Source organism: Trichechus manatus, unplaced genomic scaffold (assembly GCF_000243295.1).
Source record: "Trichechus manatus latirostris isolate Lorelei unplaced genomic scaffold, TriManLat1.0 scaffold00039, whole genome shotgun sequence".
Classification (NCBI taxonomy): domain Eukaryota; kingdom Metazoa; phylum Chordata; class Mammalia; order Sirenia; family Trichechidae; genus Trichechus; species Trichechus manatus.
In genome coordinates this window covers 8707422-8732415 of record NW_004443975.1, presented here as the reverse complement: position 1 = coordinate 8732415, position 24994 = coordinate 8707422, and the positions used below count along the sequence as shown (strand labels likewise).

General features: G+C 37.1%; 1 protein-coding gene across 5 annotated transcripts in view; it reads right to left on the bottom strand.

The window, feature by feature from the left end:
- Positions 1-24994, bottom strand: part of CDC42BPA (CDC42 binding protein kinase alpha) — a 338979-nt gene that overhangs the window by 228846 nt on the left and 85139 nt on the right. For all 5 annotated transcript variants that reach the window (XM_004375875.3, XM_023730922.1, XM_012555417.2 and 2 more), the window contains exon 3: positions 13512-13595. In XM_004375875.3, coding sequence (XP_004375932.1) covers positions 13512-13595 — 84 coding nt within the window. The remainder of the gene's footprint in view (positions 1-13511; positions 13596-24994) is intronic.

Here is a 24994-nt window from a genome sequence, read left to right as displayed (position 1 = left end):
TCACTGGTGAATTCAACAAATAGTTAAAGAAAAAATGATACTAATTCTCTACAATTGCTTCCAGAAAATCGAGCAGCAGACATACTTCCTAACTCATTCTATACGGCCATCAATAGTTTAATACCAAAATCAAAGATATTACAAGAAAGGAAAACTACAGACCAACAGCTCTTATAAACACATAAGCAAAAACCTTATTGTCAGCAAACTGAATCTATCGGGACCAAGTCAATCAATGTAATCTATCACATCAACAGGCTAAAGAGGAAAAACCATATGATCATATCAACAGATGCAGAAAAAGCTTCTGACAAAATACAACACCCATTCAGGACAAAAACTCTCAGCATTCTAGGAATAGAGGAGAACATCCTCAACTCAATAAAGAACATTTACTAAAAACCTACAGGTAACATCATACTTTATATTGAGAAACTAGATGCTTTCTCTTTTTATACTCTAATCCAACACCATACTGGTAGTACTAGCTAATGCAATAAGACAAGAAAAGGAAATAAAAGATATAAAGACTGGGAAAGAAGAAATAAAACTGCTTTAGTTTACAGATCAGATGATTGTTCATGTAGAATATCCCAAAGAATCAATCAAAAAACTCCTGGAGCTAATAAGCAATTATAGAAAGCTTGCAGGATACAAGGTGAATGTACAATAGTTGACTGCTTGGCTATATACGAGTAGTGAACAACTGGAACTTGAAATTAAAAATACAATACCATTCACATTAGCAGTAAAAACAAATGAAATATATAAAAATCCAACAAAATAAACACAAGACCTATACAGGAAAATTACAAAACTATGATGAAAGAAATCAAAGAAGATCTAAATAAATGAAGAGATACTTCTATGTTCATGGACAGGAAGACTTAATATTATTAAGATGTCAATTCTTACCAACTTGATCTACAGATTCAAAATAATCCCAACCAAAATCCCAATAAATACTTTTGTGGATATTGACAAACTGAATTTAACATTTACATGGAAAGGCAAAGGACTCAAAATAGCCAATTCAATACTGAAGAAGAACAGAGTTGGTGGACTTACACCACCCAACTTCAAGACTAATTATAAAGCTACAATGATCAAGATAGTGTGGTACTGGTGAAGGATTAAATAGATCAGTGGAATAGAATAGAGAGCTCAGAAATAGACTCCCCCAGATTTAGTCAACTGATCTTTGACAAAGAAGCAAACACAATCCAATAGAGAAAGAATTTTCAACAAATGGTGCTAGAACAACTGACACCCAAATGAAAAAAAAAAAAAAAATCAGACACTGACTTTACGCCTTTCACAAAGATTAATTCAAAATGGATCACAGACCTAAATGTAAAAGCACAACTATAAAATTTCTAGAAAATAACACAGGAGAAACTCTAGGTGTCCTGGATTTAACAACAGTTTTTTTGATACAACACAAAAGCATGAGAGAAAAAATTGGTAAGTGGAAATTCATTAAAATTAAAAACTTCTGCTCTGCAAAAGACACTGTTAAAATGAAAAGACAAGCCATATGCTGGGAGAAAATATTTGCAAAACCCATATCTTATAAAGGACTTATAACCAAAATATACAATGAGCTCTTAACGCTCAACAGTAAGAAAGCAAACAACCCAGTTACAAAATGGGCAAAAGATCTGAACAGACACCTCACCAAAGAAACAGATGGCAAATAAGCATATGAAAAGATGCTCATCATCTTATGTCATTAGGGAATTGCAAATTAGAACAACAATGAGATACTGGGAAAAAAAAAAAAAAACTTGTTGCCATCAAGTTGATTCCAACCCATAGCAACCCTATAGGACAGAGTAGAACTGCTCCATAGAGTTTCCAAGGAGCGCCTCGCGGATTCGAACTGCCAACTTTTGGTTAGCAGCTATATCTCTTAACCAGTGCACCACCAGGGCTCCATACATCATCATACATCTATTAAACAAAACAAAACAAAACAAAAAAAACCATTCCCTTAGAGTAGATTCCGACTCATAGCGACCCTATAGGACAAAGGAGAACTGCCCCATAGGGCTTCCAAGGAGTGCCTGGTGGATTCGAACTGTTGACCTTTTGGTTAGCAGCCAAACTCTTAACCACTACGCCACCAGGGTTTCCACACATCTATTAGGATGACTAAAATCCAAATCACTGACAACACTAAATCCTGGTGAGGATATGGAACAACTGCAACAGAACACTCATTCATTACTGGTAAGAATGCAAAATGGTACAGGCACTTTGGAAGACAGTCTGGTGGTTTTTTACAAAGTTAAACATAGGCTTACCATACAATCCAGCAATAATACTCCTAGGTATTTATCCATATGAATTGAAAACTTATGTCCACACAAAAACCTGCACATGAATGTTTAAAGTAGTTTTAGTCATAATGGCCAAAAACTGAAGCAACCAAAATGTTCTTCAATAGGTCAATGTATAAGCAAACTATGGTACACCCATACAATGGAATATATTCTCTGATAAAAAGAAATAAACTATCAAACTATAAAAAGACATGGAAAAAACTTAAATGCATATTGCTGGGTCAAAGAGCCAGCTACATACGGTATGATTTCAACCATATGACATTCTGGAAAAGACAAAATTATACAGTGAAAAGATATGTAGTTTTCTGGAACTTGAGGTGGGGAGTCGGGGGAGAGGGATGAATAGGTGAGACACGGGGTATTTTTAGGGCAGTGAAACTATTCTGTATAATACTATAATGGTGGATATATGACATTATGTATTTGTCTAAACCCACAGAATTGTACAACACAAACAGTAAACCCTAATATAAACTATGGATTTTAGTTAATAACAACGTATCAGTATTGGTTCACTGATTGTAACAAATGTACCACACTACTGCAAGATGTTAATAATAGGTGAAAGGGGAGGTGGCAGTGGGAACAAATTAATGGAAACTCCCGTACTTTCTGCTCAGTTTTTCCGTAAACCTAAAACTGCCCTAAAAAAATAAAGTCTATTAATTTAAATAGGAACCCTGGTGGTGCAGTGGTTAAGCGCTTAGCTGCTGTTATGGATTGAATTGTGTCCCCCAGAAATGTATGTCAACTTGGCTAGGCCATGATTCCCAGTATTGTGTGACTGTCCACCATTTTATCATCTGATGTGATTTTCCTATGTGCTGTAAATCCTACCTGTATGATGTTAATGAGGCAGGATTAGATGCAGTTATGTTAATGAGGCAGACTCAATCTACACGATTAGATTGTATCTTGAAGCAATCTATTTTGAGATATAAAAGAAGCAAGCAGAAAGACAGGAACCTCATATCACCAAGAAACAAGAGCCAGGAGAATAGCGAGTCCTTTGGACCCAGGGTGTCTGCACTGAGAAGCTCCTAGACCAGGGGAAGACTGATGACAAGGACCTTCTCCCAGAGCTGACAGAGAAAGCCTTCCCCTGGAGCTGGTGCCCTAAATTCGGACTTCTAGCCTCCTAAACTGTGAGAGAATAAATATCTGTTTGTTAAAGACATCCACTTGTGGTATTTCTGTTACAGCAGCCTAGGTAAATAAGACTTCTGGCTAAGCGAAAGGTCGGCAGTTCAAACGCACCAGCTGCTCTGCAGAAGAAAAATGTGTCAATCTGCTCCCATAAAAATTACAGCCTTGGGAAAGTATTGGCCCAAGAGACAGAATGGGCCACATAAACCAGAGACTTCATCAGCCTGAGACCAGAAGAACTAGATGGTGCCCGGCTACCACCAATGAACGTCCTGACAGGGAACACAACAGAGGGTCCCTGATGGAGCAGTAGAACGACGGGATGCAGAACTCAAATACTAGTAAGAAGACCAGACTTAATGGTCTGACTAAGACTGGAGGTGCCCCAGAAAGCATGGCCCCTGGTCTCTCCATCACCCCAGAACTAAAACAATTTCCGAGGCCAACTCTTCAGACAGGGATTGGACTGGACCGTGGGACATAAAGTGATACTCATGAAGAATGTGCCTCTTAGACAAGTACTTATAAGAGACCAAAGGGACGGTTTCTGTCCAGAGGTGAGAGGGGAAGGCAGAGATAGTTAGCAGCTGGTTGAATGTTCATGGGGAATCGGGGGCGGAGGGAAGGAGTGTGCTGTTGCAGAATGGGGTGAGCAGTTGGGATCTCATAACAATGTATGTTAAAAAAAAAAATTCTGTATGGGATACTAACTTGAAATGTAAACTTCATTTAATTACATCAATAACAAAAATAAAAAATAAAAGAAGATTACAGCCTTGGAAACCCTATGGGGCAGTTCTACTCTGTCCTATAGGGTCACTAAGAGTCAGAATCAACAACAGTGTGAATTTAAATGTACATACAAACACACAGTGAGAGATTTTAGGTGAGGTTATTCTAACTGATATTGAAAGATCGAAAGGTATTCTACAATTTCATGATTATAAAATCCTCAAAGTAGAATAAATTTTAAAACAAGCATATGGCATATCCATATTAAAAAATCAAAAAACGAAATCTGTTGCCTTAGATAAATTTCTTAACCTTGCTGTGCCTAAGTTTTCCATTCTGTAAGTGGGAATGATTGTGTCTACCTCACAGGACTATTGTGAGAATTAAATGAGTACATTCAGGTAACCCTGGAAGCTGGTGAACAGTAAGTGATAGCTATTATTATAGCTCATGATTCTGATTCCATTCCCTAAGAATCAAGTCATAGTATCTTTTAGAATCAGACAGCTGGCTCTAATTTAACAATTCTCTATACTAAAGATTTCTCAGCAATGGCACTATTAACATTTTGGGTCAAATAATTCTTTGTTGTAGAGGGCTGTCCTGTGCATTGCAGGATGTTTAGCAGCATCCCTGATCACTGGCCTCTACCCACCACCCACCCGTCACAGTTGAGACAGCCAAAAATGTCTGCAGGCATTGCCAAATGTCCAGGTGAGGGAGAGAACAAACCCCCGCCCCCCAGATGAGAACAACTGTATTGCATATCAATCAACAAAATTATTTCAGCTCTGAATACCAGTACTGACAATAGTGTGATCACTTCCTTTGTTGTATTCTAAATGGTTTTTAATACCAAAAAACCCAACCCACTGTCTTCGAATAGATTCCAAGTAGCCCCCCACCAACCACATTTCATTACAAATTAGATAGACTCAAATCATTTCTTCAGTCCCAGGTTTTACCAAATGGTAACCTTATCTGTTTAGTTTTTTTTTTTATTTATTAAGGATTTACAAAAGTATATATTGATTACAAGCCTTTAGCTCCTCATTTATTAAGGACTTCTAATGCAAAATACTGGCAATATAGGTCTTTTCATTATAACACAATACATGTGTTTCTGAAAAATGTCACATACTGTAAAATCATACATTAAAAATTACAGGACATATGAGAAAAGAATGTTGGACAGACCCATTCAAGAACTATGCAGCCTCGTAACAGAACATTAACAAAACACAGCAATACCATAATCATAATAAAAATACTAATGCTGTTAAAAAGACATGTTAAATTCCTAATAAATACCATAGCATTTTTACCTTAAATGAAAGGTGAAAATATATTAAAATGTAAGAAAAGGATGAGGCTATCAATTATAAAGACAAAATGTACAGACTGAAAAGAACCAAGCAATAAGCACTTCCATACAGAGAGCAACAGACACTTTCAACAACAGCCAAGAAGATGAGATGACTAAGAATGCTTTTCAGAATTCTAGTTCTCTGATGATTGCTGAGCTCAGCTGTGAGAGTATACTTTGTGTCCTGCTGCTGCTGCTGCTTGATAGCAAAAAACATTAACGTGCTGGGAAAACTTGTACATGAACCAGTTTGACATCCTTGTTCAACTGACATATTTCTTCTCTGTACCACTCAATAGGCGTTAACCAGGGTTATAGAAATACATGCCCTAGCAAAACTGACTCTTTGGGCAGTGAAGCTCGGTCAAGTCCAATACAGAAGCAGGTAATCAAGAATTTAAGTTAAAATATTTCTATAAATACTTTGTCTTTTAAAAGTACTTTTTTTTTTTTTAGTAACTTTTTGAGTTTAGTGCTGGCCCAATAAAAATATGGACAGATTTTATTTTTTTAATTAGACAAAGTGATTCAAAAGCTTATATGGAAAAGGAAACAAGTAAGAATAGCCAGGATAATACAAATAGGAAGACTGCCCCCACTGATCCCCATTGCAGTCGACTCAATTCTGACTCACGGTTTTTAATTTGTGTTTTAGGTGAAAGATTACAGTACAAATTAGTTTCTCATTCAAAAAATTAGACACAAATTGTTTTGTGACATTGACTGCAATCCCCACAATGTGTCAGCACACTCCCACTTTCACTTTCCACCTTGGGTTTTCCACGTCCACTCAGTGTTTGATCTCGTTCTTTATCCGTTCACTTGATGATTAGGGTTCCAGGACTGATGTTTGTATCTGTTTTACTTAGTTTTTCCGGTCTTTGCTGCAGAGGGGTGGCATGATGTGTCTGTCTACAGCACCGTGTTGGTTCCATCTCCTTAAAAGTACTTTGAGTTTAATATATTTCCTCTGAAATCCTGAGCTTGGTCATTAGCACTAATGATAAAAATAAGTAGATTCCAGATTGTCTAAGGGAAGAAAGGTTGTGAAAGAACTCACCTCTGTCAAAGTCTAGTAGAGGCCTTTCTCCTGGCTTTAACCTACTATGGCAGCTATCTGAAATTCTGTAGACACTAGAGCTCTCCAGCTAGGATCTAACAGATAGCCATTATTTCATTTGATTGATGACTCCAAACTAAATAAAATTACAAAGACTTTTTGTCAGAGAAATAATAACTGTGTTTAAGGGGATTCTAATCTATGCTAAATCCCTGGGTGGCACAAATGGTTAAGCATTCAACTACTAATCGAAAGACTGACAGTTCGAACTCACCCAGAGGTGCCTTGGAAGAAAGCCCTCATGATCTTCTCCTGAAAGGTCATATCCTTAAAAACCCTATGGAGTGCAGTTCTACTCTGCAAATATGAAGTCACAATGAGTCAGAACTGACTCCAAAGCAACTGATTTGTTTGGGTTTTTTTGGTTTTTTAATTTAGCTAAACTGCTTAGTAAAATACAAATAATTTTTTAATTAAAAGTAAAAAACAAGTAAACTATTTATTAGATACAATTTCAAAGAAATACAAGATTAGAGAGAATAGTATAACAACCTATACCCCCACAGTGTACCTATCACTCAACTTCAACAATTATCTGACTGGCCAATTTGTTTCATCTACACACTCACTCACTCACCATTAGTCCAATCCCCACGCATATATACTAGATTTTCTTTTAAATCGAATCCCAGACATCATAAGATTTTATCTGTAATATTTAGCTATTAAACTATTTCAATTAATGCCTCAGATACTGAGTCTAGATGTGTTACATTGTCCTCAGTGGGTTGTCATAACTTGGGGGTAGGGGGGTGAGAGATGCTACTGACATCTAGTGGATAAAGGCCAGGGATGCTGCTAAACATCCTACAACGCACAGGACAACCCCCACAACACAGAATTATCTGACCCCAATCGTCAATAGTGCCACTGTTGAGAAACCCTGTTCTAAATCAATATTAACCAAACTATAATGTGTGTATGCCCTAGGGTTCTTAAACGTGTTCTGGGGATTCAACATGGTTAAAGGCTGTAGCAATGTGTATTTCAATTACTTTTTTTTTTTAGTTAACAAGATTTTTAAAATTTCCCCCTTTAAAAACAGAACATTTGAGTTTCTAAGAATGTAATAACATGTATGAGATTACTGAAGGCTATATAGCTTCTTCAGATTCAGTCACTTTATCATTCAACCAAACATTCTGCTTGCCACAGTGAGAGTGAGTTTTAACTGTTATGCAGTTTTACATTATTATATTCAGTGATAAGAAGCCCTAGTGGTGCAGTGGTTAAGTGCTCAAGTGCTAACCAAAACATCAGCAGAAGAAAGATGTGGCAGTCTCCTTCCATAAAGATTACAGCCTTGGAAAACTTATGGAGCAGTTCTAATCTGTACTATATAGTCACTATGAGTTGGGATTGACTCAGTGACAACGGGTTTGGCTTGGGTTTTATATTCAGTCATATACTATTTAATTTTTATCTTTAATGGACTACTTGTTAAACACAGAGCAACAGGAATACCATGTTGAAACAGAAGTTAATAGGAAACATAAAAATGGTAATAATTCTGCAAAGCTGTTGTATGATTTTCTTTACTCATCCATTAGGTATCAGACCAACACACTTGAAAATCATGTATTAAATACAGAAAATCTAATGATAATTATATCTACTATGGCTTCTCATTTATAAGGAACAAGGACTTCTTTCACCCACAAAGTACTATCAGAGAAGAAGTTATTTCAAATAACAACTGAGTCCTCTCTAATCTAATATTTGAGAGGGAAAAAAAGCCAACAATTTTCATTTTTAAAAAACAGATTAACAGAATTTTAAATTGAAAATGCAAGAATTCCAAATATTTGGTTTCAAAAACCATGGCATCAATTTACTTTTAAATCTATATTTTAGTATTTGATGGCTGAACCAAACATGAGATATGTTATTTTTTATTTGTCAGTAACAATGCTTTTTAATAAAAACATAATTAAAGAAAGAAATAATTTGATAACATCCAAAATTGGCAAACGTGTAAGAAAACAGACACATTTATATACTATGAGTGCAAATGTATGTTGGTGCAACTTTTTCAGAAGACAATTTGACAATAACTATCAAAATTTAAGTGTACACTCCCCTCCCAACCCAGGAGTTCCAGTACCAAGGAACTTAATTTGGGGAGCGTGGAAAAGGAGATAACATTCTAGAATGGGCACAACATGACACTCTCTTGTGGTAAAAATCAGACTGTCCAGATAGAAAAATGTATATTTACACTCTATGAAGAGTCTCATTTTAAAAACTAGAATGATGTCCAGTTCACTTAACAAGCATATTTCCGTATCCTTGCCTACAGTTTATATTAACAAACTTTATACAAAGAATATTACTAAACAAGAAATTTTGTACAATATATTTAAAGTTCTCGATTTTCCTTTATTTGTACATTATGCATAATAACCATATTGGAATAGCTTTACAATGTTAGTGTTGTTTTTTTTAAATAAATTGAGTTGTTAATCATAATTGTAGCCTGGAAGTTGTGAGCTGGAGATGTACATTTTTGGACTAAAACCAGTTGCCATAAGCTCAATTCTGACTCGTGACAACCCCATGTGTGTCAGAGTAGAACTGTCCTCCATAGGGTTTACAATGGCAGATTTTTGGGACGTAGATTCCCCAGGTCTTTCTTCCAAGGTGCCTCTGAATGGACTCAAACCTCCAACCTTTTGGTTAGCAGATGAGCATGATAACTATTTGCACCACTCAGCGACTCCAAGGATAAGTAAGAAACCCTTAATAATTATTTCATTTGGATATAAAAACTGGGTATCTGGGGAAGAAAAGGGTCTTAGTCATCTACTGCTGCTATAACAGAAATACCACAAGTGGATGGCTTTAACAAAGAGATATTTATTTTCTCACAGTCTAGTAGGCTACAAGTCCAAATTCAGGGTGTCAGCTCCAGGGGAAGGCTTTCTCTCTCTGTTGGCTCTGGAGGAAGGTCTTAGTCATCATCAATCTTCCCTCGGACTAGGAGCTTCTCTGCCCAGGAACCTCAGATCCAAAAGATGCGCTCTGCTCCTGGTGCTTCTTTCTTGGTGGTAAAAGGTCCCCAACTCTCTGCTTGCTTCCCTTTCATCTTTTGTAAGATAAAAGGTGGTGCAGGCCACACCCTAGGGAAATTCCCTTTACACTGGATCAGGGATGTGACCTTAGTAAGGGTGTTACAATCCCACCCTAATCCTCTTTAACATAAAATTACAATCACAAAATGGAGGACAACTACATAATACTGGGCATCATGGCCTAACCAAGTTGCCACATATTTTTGGGGGGACATAATTCAATCTATGACAAAAAGTGAGCTGTTTTTATTCTTCATTTTTTACTTTCTGTAGTGTTTGCATTGTAGTGCCTGTGGGTGGCAAGTCAGGAAGCAGAGGCAGTTCAAATCTAATGGTCTAGATTCACTACTACTATACTCAAACCAAACTAAACGCATTGCCATCAAATCGATTCCGACGCACAGGGACCTCATGACTACTACAACATTACTACTAAAAATAATAAAAGCAACAAAAATAATAAAACAGGGAGAACAACAATAATGAAAATAATAATAAAACAAGAGGCAAAAATCAGTACCAGTGCATGTAAACTAGAATATATCGTTCCTCTACTTAGGAGGTAGAAACTATATCTTCATCTTATAAATAGGAAAACTGACCCTTAGAGAGGTTTAACTCTCAAGATGGAGAGTGTTCCTATAAACTATACATATTGCCTCTTCCAATAAAATGAGTAAGGACATCTCCTATATCAGTGAAATCAACAAGAGTTGAAAATATATGAAGAGAGAGGTAAAATTCACAAAATAAATTAGGAGAAGTTAATTTAAGGGATTGCTGATGTGCCACCAAAGTTTATAAACAATGAATTTGTATAGATATCAATCTCTCAACTGACCAGGTGGAAAAAGAAAGATTTCCTAGAATTTTCAAATAATTCATATCCCACTAATTATACATTTGCCATATATCGTGAAATAGAAATATGGCAAATAAGTTAAAGGTAACTGTAAAATTATTTTGAAACATCAACAATACACACAAAAAATAACATTTTTTGCTGCTCATGTGTAATGTATTAAGTATGATTTTTGTACTTTCAGTTTCCCAAAGTTGAACAGGTTATGGTCAGAATTTTTTTTTAATATTTTATGAAAAAAAAAAAGATTTGATAATTCAAGCCTAGGAATACAATTCCATTCTATTTTTAAAAGAAATTCCTCTTTAAAGGTTTCATGCAGAATTCTGCTTAAGAAATGAAAGTTTCTAATAGTCTGAAATACATTGCAAATACTGAACCAGCCCTGCATCTCTGAAATAAATCCCACTTGGTCATGTACCCCACTGCTGTCGAGTTCCATTCTGACTCATAGCGACCCTATAGGACAGAGCAGAACTGCCCCATAGGGTTTCCAAAGCTGTAATCTTTATGCAAGCAGACTGTCATATCTTTCTCCTGTGGAGCTGCTGGTGGGTTCAAACCACTGGCCTTTTGGTTAGAAGTCGAGTGCTTAACCACTGTGCCACCAGGGCTCCTTCACTTGGTCATAGTGTGAAATATTTTTATAATAAACCTGAATTCTACTTGCTACTATTTTGTTAAGGATTTGTGCATCTGTATTCAGGAGGGCTACTGGTCTTTTATTTGTATGGTGCTTGTTTGATTTTAGCATCAGGATAATTCTGACCTCATAAAATCAGTGCTGCTCCTTGGGTCCCAAGGTCCCTAGCTGGTTCTACCTTCTTCTACCTTGCAGAGTCTTCCTATGTTTGTTCTATATATAATGTTCAGGATTTTTAGCTGTACTTAGTGGAAGAAATAGGGAGAAGTGCATCTATACCATCTTGTCCCAGAACCCGAATATACTATACTCTTTAATTCAACAAAATACTATTTAATTTTAAATCCTTCCTTGTTTTATCTTCAATTCTGTCACTTCTTCCTGTCAGTAATGAAACCTAACCTGGTTACTTTTCCTTTTCACAATTCTTCCCCAACATAATCAACTTCACAGAAAATAAGTACAAACTATAACTCAATTTTTTAAAAGTTCTAACTCTGGATCACTAAACTGACTGCAATATTATTTTTTTGAAATAGTAAGAACATAATTATTTACTATTTCTTAATAATAGGACTTGTTGCTCCGGCTGCTGAGAATGTTCTCAGCCCCTTCAAGGTTTGCCTCACTGCAGAAAGCCTCTTCATCCAGAGGCAACCGCATCCAGTGACTGATTGGGGCAGGTGATTGGGGTAGATCTAACCATTCTGGCTAAATTCAGGACAACTGTGAAGGATATTTCTGCTCCAGAGCTCCCTGTGGGACCAACTGAGGCTGCTGGGACAGCTTTTCTTTCCTTCACTCCCTTCCACATGTATTAATCTCAGAAGAACTCCCTAGTAAATATCCTGTGCACTAAAGTCAATCTCAGAGTTTATTACCTGGAATAAACAACCAGTGATAGTAAGGCAATTTAGTCTTAGGGAAATTCAAACGTAAAGATTCATGTTATTTATTGATTATATTGGGCAGCAGCACATATGTCAGAGGGTGACATAAAAGTTTCCAGATACTTTTTAAAACAGGATATTATTACATAGTAATTACCTCTGGTAGGTAGAAAGAGGCTAGACTCGGTAGGGCAGCGGTCAAAGAGTGCTTTAGCTTTATCTGTAATGTGCTATTATTTGTTTTACATAGAATGTATTCGCATTTCACTTTTTTCTGTACTTTGTTTTGTTTAGTAGATGCATAGAAAAAAAGACCAAAAGCAAAACTTACCAAAAGGTTACTGATTAATTCTGGATGATGGAGTACAAGTGATTATTAGTGTCTTCGTTGTGTTTTGTTATATTTTTCAAATTTCCCAAAAGAAAAATAATGGAGTACATATTTACTTTCACTACTACCGTATCTACCATCAAAGGAATGCTTTTGTTTTTCCTTATATGTTTGTTAGTCTTCAGGTTGCTCTAAGTACTGCTAAAGAAAGATTTCTAAGGGCTAATTTCTCATTACCCTCTTTTGGATCTTACCAACCCCCAGAGTGGTTACTCAGCCTACTCACCAGTAAGGCCCTTCTACTTGTTAATATACTGAAATACTTCCAGACCAGTAAGGTCTGCTTCCCAGAGACTCCTGAGGGCCCTGCCTTGTCCAGCCCCTCACTATGACAGGCACAGCAAGGGCCTCCAGAGCCCCACTTGAAGTCTACCTGTAACACCAGTTCTAGTCATATCATACCAGCTGTTAGATATTTTCAACATCACTCCAGTCAACTTATTCCACAAATCTAGCACCAACATAAAAATGTTAACATTCTTACATTACCAGATGTTACAACTTTTTAATAATATAAAACAAAACATAAAGTAACTGTAAATCAGCAATAAGCAGAATTCTTAAAGAGCATATTCAAAACTCCTGCTGAATTTTGCTTGAAGCAGAATACAGTTAAATATAGAATAATATGAATAAGCTATATCCCAAATCGGAAAGCATCCATTACAAAATTTATTCCTATAAAAGAAACTGGTTATCACACATCCTTTTAATGTAGTTGTATAAGCCCCACATTACCAGGGTTCCTGTTTAGTTTTCAGTCAAAATTAAATTAGCATCACAAATTATAAATAGTTGAATCTGTCTCTTATTCCTTAAAAACATGCCCTCATAGATAGTTTACTAAATGATAGATAAGGATCTACTGACTATATAATTTTATAGTTCACTAAAAATATTTGTAAAATGTTGTTTAAATATTCAAATACATACGATTCTTACCTCAGCTCTTTTCAGCATTTCCCATTTATTCAATATTTTCATGGCAAATACTTTATCTGCATTTTTTAGTTTTACTACAGCAACCTAGAAAAGATAAAGAAAAGTACAACTTTCAAAATATGGCAAAATACCTTTTTCAGTCATCCATTTTCCTTTTTCCTCTGTAAAAAAATAAATACCAATTATCAATTATTGCAATGCAGTTCAAATTTTAAGATCCTAAATTAAATACTGTAGTCAGGTGAAAAAGTCACATTAGTGAACATGTGCCAAACAGATTACTTTATCTTTGAATTCTATACAGTATCAGTTGATGATTATATAGCAAATCCTCTTTCCATGTTTTCTGTCCTGAAATTTATACTCAACATCTACTATCACTAAGAAACTGACCAAAATGTATGTACAACATGAAAACACTAGAACTTGTTAGATAATACATGGCAAATTTCAACATGATGCTATAAGGAATGCCAATTGCCAACACAAACATGTTCCATGGGGACGAAACCATACGAAATAAACTGAAAATCATCTTTTTCACACCACATACTCTTACACATGATACCACACACACACACACTCCTAAAGAGCAATTAAGACTAATAGTTCTTAATTGTGGACTTTACAGATCCCTTTCCAACCAAAAAAGGAATATTTCTCTGTTTTGTATTTTAGTTACAGATTTTTAAAAAAACTGTCAAATACAAATAAATGAGTCCCCATTCTCACCCTCAACAAACTGATTACATTTCTGTTTCTATTTCCCTGCTTCAAGTTGACTAGATAATCTCTAAGGGCCATTCCAGTCCATTGGGGATGCTATAAGGCTGAGACTGAGCAACAGAAGAGGAAGACAAAGGTTCAGTAAGGATATTTCCAATTACTGGGGGATAAGGAAGAGGGAGACGAATAATACTTTCATATGCAGAAGGAGAGAAGAAAGTATATACAACAGATCTTTAAACAGTTCAAAGGGATATTTCCAAGGACAGAGAACGGGTTTAAACTCAAGTGTCAAAATTTAAAACACATAAACACAAAGAAATCTTAATAGCAAATGTGCATATCAACGGCATTTAATAAATTTATATTTGGAACAGACTGCAATAAAATACATGACCATATAATTAAAATCTATTTAAAATGCAGCCACTTCAGTATTTATTCATATCTGATCATATCTGGAGAAATGACAGCTCAGTCAAATTGTTCTCCCAATGGGCTCAAGCTTAAAGAGGACTATACTCATGAGCAAGGATAAACCTGAAACACTGCTTTACTAAGATCTCTGAAAGGCTGAAAACACAACTTGAGCTTACTCAGTAGACTCAAATCAAATGCTACACAACTGACAGTGCAAATGGACAGAAGGACAGGAGTACTAAGCTAGGCAAGCCTACATTTAGGAGAGATCAGAGACATGGAAGGGTATCACTTAACCCCACCCTCCTTCTGATTTAAAGAAGGGCTAAAAGACCCCACTACTCCAGTATCTTCCCATCATCTGGTCATAATGTGAGACAAGTAGTCCTAGCACTGCATGATCCACCAATTTTTTTAAACACTATGGATCACAACAGTCCAATCCCACTGTGTATAGGGTTACAGTAGTAGTAGTGGTAGTAGTACTAACCCACCAATACATACTGAGTTTATTCTAAATGCCAGGCTCTATGCTAAGAGTTTTATACAAGTCCACAATCCCTTTTTTGCAATTCTAAAAGCCAAGAGGTTTTCATAACTCATTTAGCAGCACATATTGACATCAGGCTTTTTATAGTCCTTTTTTTTTTTTTTTTAATCTCTATCAGTATGAAGACAGACACACTTCACTGCAGAAACACTAATGCATTTGCTTATGGGGTGCTGTTCCAAACACCATTAGGGATGCCATGTAAAAGAGACCATATGTATTAAATTACCTTTCTAAAATTCAAAAAATACTGGGACCAAAAGAACCTCAGGATTATAGAATTGTGCAGTAGGAATAATGATGATAATATCTATTATTAATTAAACATTCAAACACTTAGCATTTATTGTGACAGTTTAGGGGAGTGGTTAATAGCACGGACTCAGGAGCAGACTGCTTGGGTTTGAATCCTAGCTCTGTCATTAGCTGGGTAATTCTGGACAAATAACTTTTCAATAATTCAGTTTTCTCACCAATGTAGCAGGGCTAAAATAGTACTTACCTTATGTAATTGTTCTACGGGTTGGAACTGACTCGACAGCAGTGGGTTTGGTTTTCGTTATATAATTGTGGAAAAGATTAAAATAATTAATACAAGTATAAAGTGCTTGCAGCATGGGCTGGCACTTGGTAAGTGTTCAGTAAGCACTGGCTATTATTATTAGGTGTCAGGCACTGCACTGAGAAATTATAGCCCAATCTCTTAACTGTCATTTGCACTACCACTAAGATGTGACAGACTTTACACATTTCAATTTCTTTATATGTATAACTAAGACATTTTCAATTAAAGGTATTTCTATGTATATTTCTACGTATGTGTATGTGTCATGTTTATACAAGCATATAAAGTTAGAAGTTGAAGAGATCAAAGTTTCTTATTTTGTAGTTAAGGAAATTAAAGAAATTGGGATGGGTAAGATCTATTACATCTTAGTGGTAGAGCAAATGACAGTTAACAGATTGGGCTATAATTTCTCATTGCAGTGCCTGACATCTATGTATAACTAAGGGAGCCCTGGTGTGCAGTGGTTAAGAGCTCAGCTACTAACCAAAAGGTCGGCAGTTTGCCACCAGCCGCTCCCTGGAAACCCTATGGGGCAGTTCTACTGTGTCCTATAGGGTCGCTACGAGTTGGAATCAATTCGACAGCAGCGGGTTTGGGTTTGTTCTTTTATGTATAACTAAAAACTAAGCCACATTATTCACCATATTGTGGTTTTCAATAATAAAATATTGAGAATAACTTAAATATTCTAAAATATGAAATTGGCCAAATATGATATATTATTCATCTGCTTGGAAAAAAGTTGCTGAAGAAGACTATTTAATAGAAAAAGTTTACAATATAATGTTAAATGAAACAAGAAAGTTTATTAAATTTTGTATACTATGATTATTTTATATATATATATTTTTTTTAGGCATAAATATTGATACAGATCTAGATTTAGATCTATAACACATGTATATTGAGAAGTATAGGCACCAGAATATTAGAAGAACAGGTATTTCTAGGTGATTGATTTTTATTTGCTTCTCTACATTTTCTGTGTGGAATATGAATAATTGGAAGCATGGTCCGCAATAGTGTGAGATACCACACCTCATCCTGGTCATGAAATGACTACTAGTTAGACCCATTCTACACACTGGTGTAGTAACCAGGAAGGCCATGCTGCTGCAGGTTAAAACATTCTTAAAGTTATAATAGTTTCATGAGCTGCCTAAAGACTTTTCTGAAATGCAATGGAGTATGATGAAACAGAATTGTCAGTTCAGGAAATATTCTTGAATATATTGAATTGATAATGTGATTAGAAAAGAAAATGAAGCTGATGAATAACATAAAATTAATCTTGCTTTTCTCCTTTAACATTACAAATCATGTTCATTTCAGCAGAATAAATTAAGAAAAATAGGATTCTCCCAGAACTCTAACTTTAGGTTCTATATTTTCAAGAACCATGGCTAACTGACATATAAGAGGGTAGGTAGTATGTTATAATGTCCTTTCTTGTTTAATCTGATCAAGATGAAAAGCACATTTAGTATGGAATGAAAGATTATAAATTTAACACAGAACAAAGATATATCTTAAAAACACTGAATACAGGGATGTCTTTAAAGACTTCATAATAAAAACACTAGGATGTTAAAAAAAAGTGCGAACACTACAGAAACAATCAGCATGTAATAAATACGTATGAATGATTTCTTGAACACAATTTAAGTATCATTTATAGCTATAACCTGTAACTTAAGAATTATCACACTATATTATTAACAGAATTTCAATATCCGAGAAATAGTTGTTATACAGTTCTGTAAATCCAGTCTACCTTTGATATATCCAGAATTCACCACACTTCTTCTGTTCTCGCCTGGACTGTCCTACCTAGGCTCTCTGCTTCTGCCCCTACCCCCCAAAATCTATTCTCAACCCTGCAGCCACAGTGATTCTGTTGAAATGTAGCTCAGATCATAACACTTCTCTACTCAAAAAGTTCCAATGGTTTTCCATCTGTCTCCAAGTAAAATTCAAAGTCCTTGTTGTTTTCTTGTTGGCTTGTGCCATGGAGTCGATTCTGACCCATGGCGACCCTATGTGTTACAGAGTAGAATTGTTCTATAGGGTTTTCTTGGCTGTGATCTTTACGGAAGCAGATCTCCAGGCTTTTTCTTCCATGGTGCCCTTGGATGAGTTTGAACCATCAGTCTTCCGGTTACCAGCCAAATGCAAAGTGTTTGCGCCACCCAGGGACTGGTCAACATCTTCTGGCCCTCCAACCTCCCTGACCTCATACTACTCTCCTCGTAGCACACTCTGCTCCAGCCATACTGGTCACCTTGCTCAGTCCCAACTCTGGGCCTTTGCACTTGTTATTCCTAGGCCTGGAATACTCTTCCCCCAGATAGCCACATGGCTTGCGCTCTCATTCCCTCACTGAAATGTCACTCTGCCTCTTGACATCTTCTCTTCCGTTTCTCTGCGTCATTTTCTCTTTAGCTCTTATCGTTATTTACCAAACTATATATTGTTTATGTATTTTATTATTTGCCTCACTTACTAGAATATAAGCACATGAGGGCAGGGATTTTTTTTTTTTTTTCTGATATGTTCACTAATGTATGCCCAGTGCTTGGGAATCAATCCCAAAAAACAAATCCATTGTTGTTGAGTCTATTCCAACTCATAGCGACCATGTAGGACAGAAAAGAACTGCCCCATAGGGTTTCCAAGGATGTAACCTTTACAGAGATAGGCTGCCACATCTTTCTCCTGCTGAGTGGCTGGTGGGTTAGAATCACTGAACTTTAGTTAACATGAGCACTTTAACCACTGTGCCACCAGCACTCTCTTGAGAATCAATAGGTACTCAATATTTACTGGATAAATGATGAATGATTTATAATCTATATGGCTGTATATATACATAGCAAATTGTAAGGCATTAATAATCTCAGAGCAAGTATAAAACTGATACTGAAACTGAAATAAAAATAAGACATGAAAAAATAATTTTATATCTTATGAATTATTAAGTGTATATTAGATTATTCCAGATTATGCTGCTCTCTTATCAAAATGCATGGCTTTCAAAGTCTCTACTTCATTATTAGAGACCCTTCTGGCACAACAGTTAAGTGCTCAGCTGCCAACCGTAAGACTGGTGGTTAGAACCCACCCAGCAGCTCCGCAGGAGAAAGAACTGGCAATCTGCTCCCATATAGATTAACGCAATGCGATTCTGACTCATAGTGACCCTACAGGACAGAGCAGAATTGCCCCATAGGGTTTCCAAGGCTGAAATCTTTACAGAAGCAGACTACCGTATCTTTCTCCCACCAAGCTGCTGGTGAGTTCGAACTGCCGACCTTTCAGTTAGCAGCCAAGCACCTAACTATGCGTCATCAGGGTTCCTATGCCACAAAGACTACAGCCTACAAAATCCGATGGGACAGTTCTACTATGTTACGTGGGGTCGCTATGAGTTGAAATTGACTCAACAGCACAACAACAACTTCATTATCATTAATAAAGAAGTAAACTGACGCTTGGAGAAGTTAAGTAACTTACTCATAGTCACACAATAAATAAAAGAACCAGGATATGTACCGAGGCTATCTGGTTACAGAGCCTAGTGTTCCTTACTACTATAAGGACTGACTAGTTCCACAGGTTCTTCCCATTCATCATGCCTATAATTTTGATCTATCTATTGATATGTTAATGGTGATAATGGTCAATGTGGAAATCACTGGGTTGGTCTATTTTAAAACTGTTCTGTTAGTGATCAATCTCAATTTGTTTTCAAAATATTAAAAATGAAAAAGAAAACTAAATCTTTAACAAGCAAACTAAAACCAGTGCTGTGAGTTTACTAAATAGCTAGCTACAGGTATCTACTCTATGGAGACACAATTTATATATACAGCAGCAGCATATAAAATATTTAAAAACTGGTACAACATGGGAATTGACCAATGAGAACAGAAACTGGCTATAAAACCTCAGTATGCCCATACCAGTGCGCCCCTATGAACTGAAAACCACCCCTGCATAGGCAGAGGCCATCAGATGTGAATCATGCAGTATAACTTCAAACTTCTTTTACTCTCCATGAATCCCAGGAGAGCCAGGGTACAAGAGTTTTTAAAGAAGAATGAGTGGCTAAAGATGGTTCCCCCTTCAGATCCTAGGGCTAGATTATGCAGACACATAAGGGCCTAGTTATAGTAATCAGAGGAAGCAAGCTAATTAAAAGCTTTTGACACCTGAAGCAGGGGTAGCAGGCCAAAGCAGCAAGCTTTCACAACAAGCTCTGAAGCCCAGAAGCCTGGAAGCTGCCGGAGCAAGGCTGGAGCAGGCAGAAGCGGTGAGCCACCAGGAAACTGTGGACAGGCAACACCCAGGGCGTAAGTTAAAGGTTTTCCTGAAAGCAAAAAGGAAAACCCAACGTTAAGTTAAGCAGTGACTGACAACAACTGAGTTGTAGAAAGAAGGTTCTTAACCGGTAGAGATGCTGATTTTCAGTTATATCTTGCTCCTTATTGTTTCCTATAATGTATGCATTTCTTATAGGAGATACATAAATTATGCTTTTTTTTTTTTTAAGAAAAAGCGTAATTGATAAAAAGTGCTCCAATGGATAGCCATGCCGGAGGTGAGCCTATCCACTGGGCCGATATACCTATTTACAAATTCCTGACAGCAGACAAAATACACTGGAGGAAATAATTCTCTCTCTAGGGTCATTTTTGCATTCCTGAACCTATAAATACCACAGAGCACGTAAGCCCAGCAGAGAAATTTTAATCAGGAATGAATAAGCAGTAAGAATGTATAATCCAGCCAATACTGCTTTTTCTGTACAAACGGCAACTGTCTTTAAATAAGAGTAAATTATTTTCAATTTTTGGAAACCCTGGTGGCACAGTGGTTAAGTGCTACGGCTGCTAACCAAAGGGCTGGCAATTTGAATCTGCCAGGCGCTCCTTGGAAACTCTATGGGGCAGTTCTACTCTGTCATATAGGGTCGCTATGAGTCAGAATCAACTCGATGGCAACGGCTTTGGTTTTTTTGATTTAGTATCAATTTTTGTTTGTTGCTGTTATTTTACATACTTAAATCAATGTATATAGAGCAAAAATTTACCAGAACATAGGAAAACACACACACATCTTCTCACACTAAATCTCAAATATTATCAGTCATGCGTTAAGTACTGAGTTGGCTCCTGAGGTCTAAGTCACACTTGCCTGCGCTCAGGCAGGACTTATCCTACACTGCTGTCTGCTTCAGCCAGCTCCCCAAGCCCTGCCTTCCATTCTTCAACTCTCCCAAGCATTTGAGTTGTACAGTAAACATCGCTGTCCTTAACTATCTTCCTAATTTATTCTAATGAGTAACTATAAATTCTTCAGTCCCTTTAATGAAAACAATATACACTCTTTAAGTATTTATATTATTCTTTCTCTTCCATAGCTCTATCTCAGCTGAAACCTCAAATCTACCTGCAGTCCAACCATTAGTTCTTTGTCACTCTCAATCTCAGACCTTTACCACTCTTCTAAAATACCCTATGTCACACTGCCACCACCTTTGTGCCACCCTTGTCCTCCCCACCCTTCACCTCACAATCAATGGCCTGGTCTTCTACTTCATAGATAATATACCTTTCAAATTCCCTCATTCCATCTTTAAATATTTCTACTTTCAACTTAAGGTCCCTAGGTGATGCAACTGGTTTGTGCTCAACTGCTAACCTAAAGGTTGGTGATTCAAACCCATGCAGCGGTACTGTGGAAAAAAGGCATGGCAATCTGCTTCCGTTAAGATTACAGCCAAGAAAACCCCATGGAGCAGTTCTACTCTGTAACACATGGGGTTGCCACGAGTAGAAATCGACTCAACAGCAACTAACAACTCTTTTAACTTATTATTACCCCTTCTGTTTGAACCTAAGGAAAAAGTATCCCTACCACTTTTTAAATGAGCCTTGGTGGCACAGAGGTTAAGCACTCAGCTGCTAACCAAAGGGTCAGTGGTTCGAACCTACCAGCCACTCCAGGGGAAAAAGATGTGGTAGTATGCTTCCATAAAGATTACAGCCTTGGAAACCCTATGGGGGTAGTTCTACCCTATGGCTGCTATGAGTCAGAATCGCCTCAACAGCAATGGTTTTTTCTGGGCTAACTGAAAGGTTGGTGGTTCGAACTCACCAGCCATTCCATGGGAGAAAAGACCTGGCAATCTGCTCCCGTAAAGATTACAGCCTTGGGAACCCCATGGGGCAGCTCCACCCTGTCATATAGAGTCACTATGAGTCAGAATTGACTCGATGGCAAACAGCAACAACTCATTTTCAAGGCTACTAGTATCATTTGGGATCTTGATCTCAGTCCCTCCCCTTCCTTCCCTTCTTCCCCTTGTTCCATTAAATATTTCATTCCTGCCTTCAATCACCCTTTCTCCTGGCTATTGAATATCAATTGATAAACTTTTCCAAGACCCTCCCCCATCCAAAAATAAAAACTTTACTTCTACCTTCCACCAAACGCACTGACATCACATCCCTTTTCCACAACACATCATTTCTCTCTAAAGTACATTTTTAAACAGTGTATATGCTTGCTTTTCCATTTGCTCATCATTTATTTGCTTCTCAGACTTTTCAATCACCTACTCCAGTCTAGTTTCTATTTCACTCTACTAGACTGAAATTATTCCGTCAAAGGTCAGTAATGACCTTCTAATTTCCAAATAAAATACACTGTTCTCAATTCTCATCTGCTTCAACCTCACTACATTATTAGACACTAATGAGAATCTGTCCTTTTTTTTCTGTAACCTGCTAAACATTGTTCCCCAAGGATGCTTACTCCACCTTTTTTGTATCACCTCTCCTATTCCAAAAGTCCCAATCAATACCTGATGACTTCTCAATAATTATTTACTAATCTCTAGATGTATATTTCTAGTTGCCTTCTAGTCATCTCTCTAGAATGTCCAGCAAATACCTCAAATTTAACAATTTAAAAACCTGTGTACCAGACTTACTTACCCAGGCTGCAAACCTAGCTCAAGCCCTCACTATTTCATCTAAAAAATGAAAACAGGCCCCTTTCTGACTACCTTAGTACATGCCAGCCAGTATGCTAACTGTTGAGAATACAAAGATAAATAAAGGAGTTCTTGCCCTCAAAAATCTCACAGTCCAGTATAAGAAACATATCTACACAGATAACTAGACTACAACATGGAGAGGAGAAGTAAAAGCTAAGTCATATAAAAGGCACAAAGAGAGATTTCTGACCTAAAAGGTAGGGGTGGGAGGAAACCAGCTGCCAATAAGTTGATTCTGACTCATGGCGACCCTGACTCATGTCAACTCCGTATGTGTCAGAGTAGAACTATGCTCCACAGGGTTTTCAGCATGGCTGATTTTTCAAAGTAGATGGCCAGGCCTTTCTTCCGAGGCACTGAGTGGACTCCTACCGCCAACCTTTCGGTTAGCACGCGAACACTTTAACCCTTTGCACCACCCAAGGGGTGGGGGAGAGAAGCGTGTAATATGTAAGTATGTAAGTACAGTTTCTTGGAAGAGGTGACTGACTCCTGAGTTTTACACAGCGAATGCCAGAAAAAGGGATCAGAGGATATGTGACTGAAGAAGGGAGATATCCTGGGAAGAGGGGACAGTATGAGCAAAGCACAGAAGCAAGAAATATTAGTGTGTGTGGGAGAGAGGTGAAGATGTTTGGGAACCATAAATCAAAAGCAAACACACAGCCATCCAGTGGATTCTGACTCATAGTGACCCTACAGGACACCGTGCCATCTCCTGCTCTGGGGTCTCCCCTGCTGTTGTCTCCTTCCTTGGTGGTGGCAGGCTCCTCTCTCTACTCTGGAATTGGCACTCTTTTAAGGCAAAACTGACCAATCCCTTGGTGGGCCACAACTATCTTATCACACAGTCCCACGCAATCACCTGGGTGGGAGTCACAGGACCATGGCTAGAAAGGCCACACAGAAAAGTATTAATCCACTGCACCTGTGCAGTAGTTTTCTTCTGTGTTGTGGTGTGAGCAGTGTTTTCTCCATTCTTGTCTCCCCATCTTACTCCACTTTTTTTCTAGATTCCGGCAATTTTTCTAAAACTATCTGATCAACTGATGTTACTCTTATTTTCCAGTGGTGTTATGGTTTTATTCCTTTGAACACCTTATAATTTCTGTCATTTCATGATCTTGAGGATAGGAGGGAAGTAAATAAGGGTCCCTAGATCAAGCCTTGAACTTAGAGCCAGCCTGGAGACTTCCAGCTACCTTTCCCCAAATGTAAACCTTGGTTTTCAACTTCCGATCACAGAATAGATTTAAAGTATATGTATCCAACTAGCTGCATGGAGGTCTCCAGCCATCCTCACAAAACTCTTTGCTAATAGAACAGAGAGTGATAGTGAGATATGGGTTTCCAGGCCTACTGCTAGAGGTCAAGTCTTGAGTCTTAAATCATATAGACCGAAGTGAAAGGGAATACTCATCCTTCGTTTCAACACTTGCCTCTTGAATCTGAGAGAGGGTGGAGCCATTCCTGCTTTTGAGGCAGAGTATTTCTATTCACTAAGTTGAACTCAAGAAAGAAAAAAGTGGCAGGATAAATTTTACAGAAAAGGAAAGTAAAGCAGAGTGAATTTGCCCAGGCACTCATCTCTTTTGACAGCTTCTCCAGACACTCTGAAATGACTAATGTATTATATTTAAGGCCAATATTAAGACTAATTGTGTATTCAGGGAAAGCAGAGGTTCTTCCTGCCTAGCAAAATGTATTTTTCATGACTTCTTTAAAATCATTCCATATTTGGAAACCAGTGAAAGAATGGATGGAAGAGTGAGACCAGGAAATGAACTGAATAGAAGAATGAAATCAATAGGATAAATGTTTATACAAATGGGAGTAAAAATATAAGACACTCTATCTTTCTAATGAGGAAGGTGAGAATCCCCATTCAACTTCTCCTTAGCACTTTTAACCATTAAATTCCTTATTTATGTATTAAATGTCTTTCTTCACTAATTGTAAGTTCTGTGAGGGCAGAGACAATTTATCTTATTCATTATACTCAGTATTTAGCATAGTGCTTATAATCATTTTCCTTTTAGGGATTAAACACTGATAGGAAAATGAAGTTTTTTTTCATGTTTGTTTATTTTGACTAATGAAAATTATACTTAATAATCATTTACTATATAATCTAATCATGTTCCATGCCCTTGATA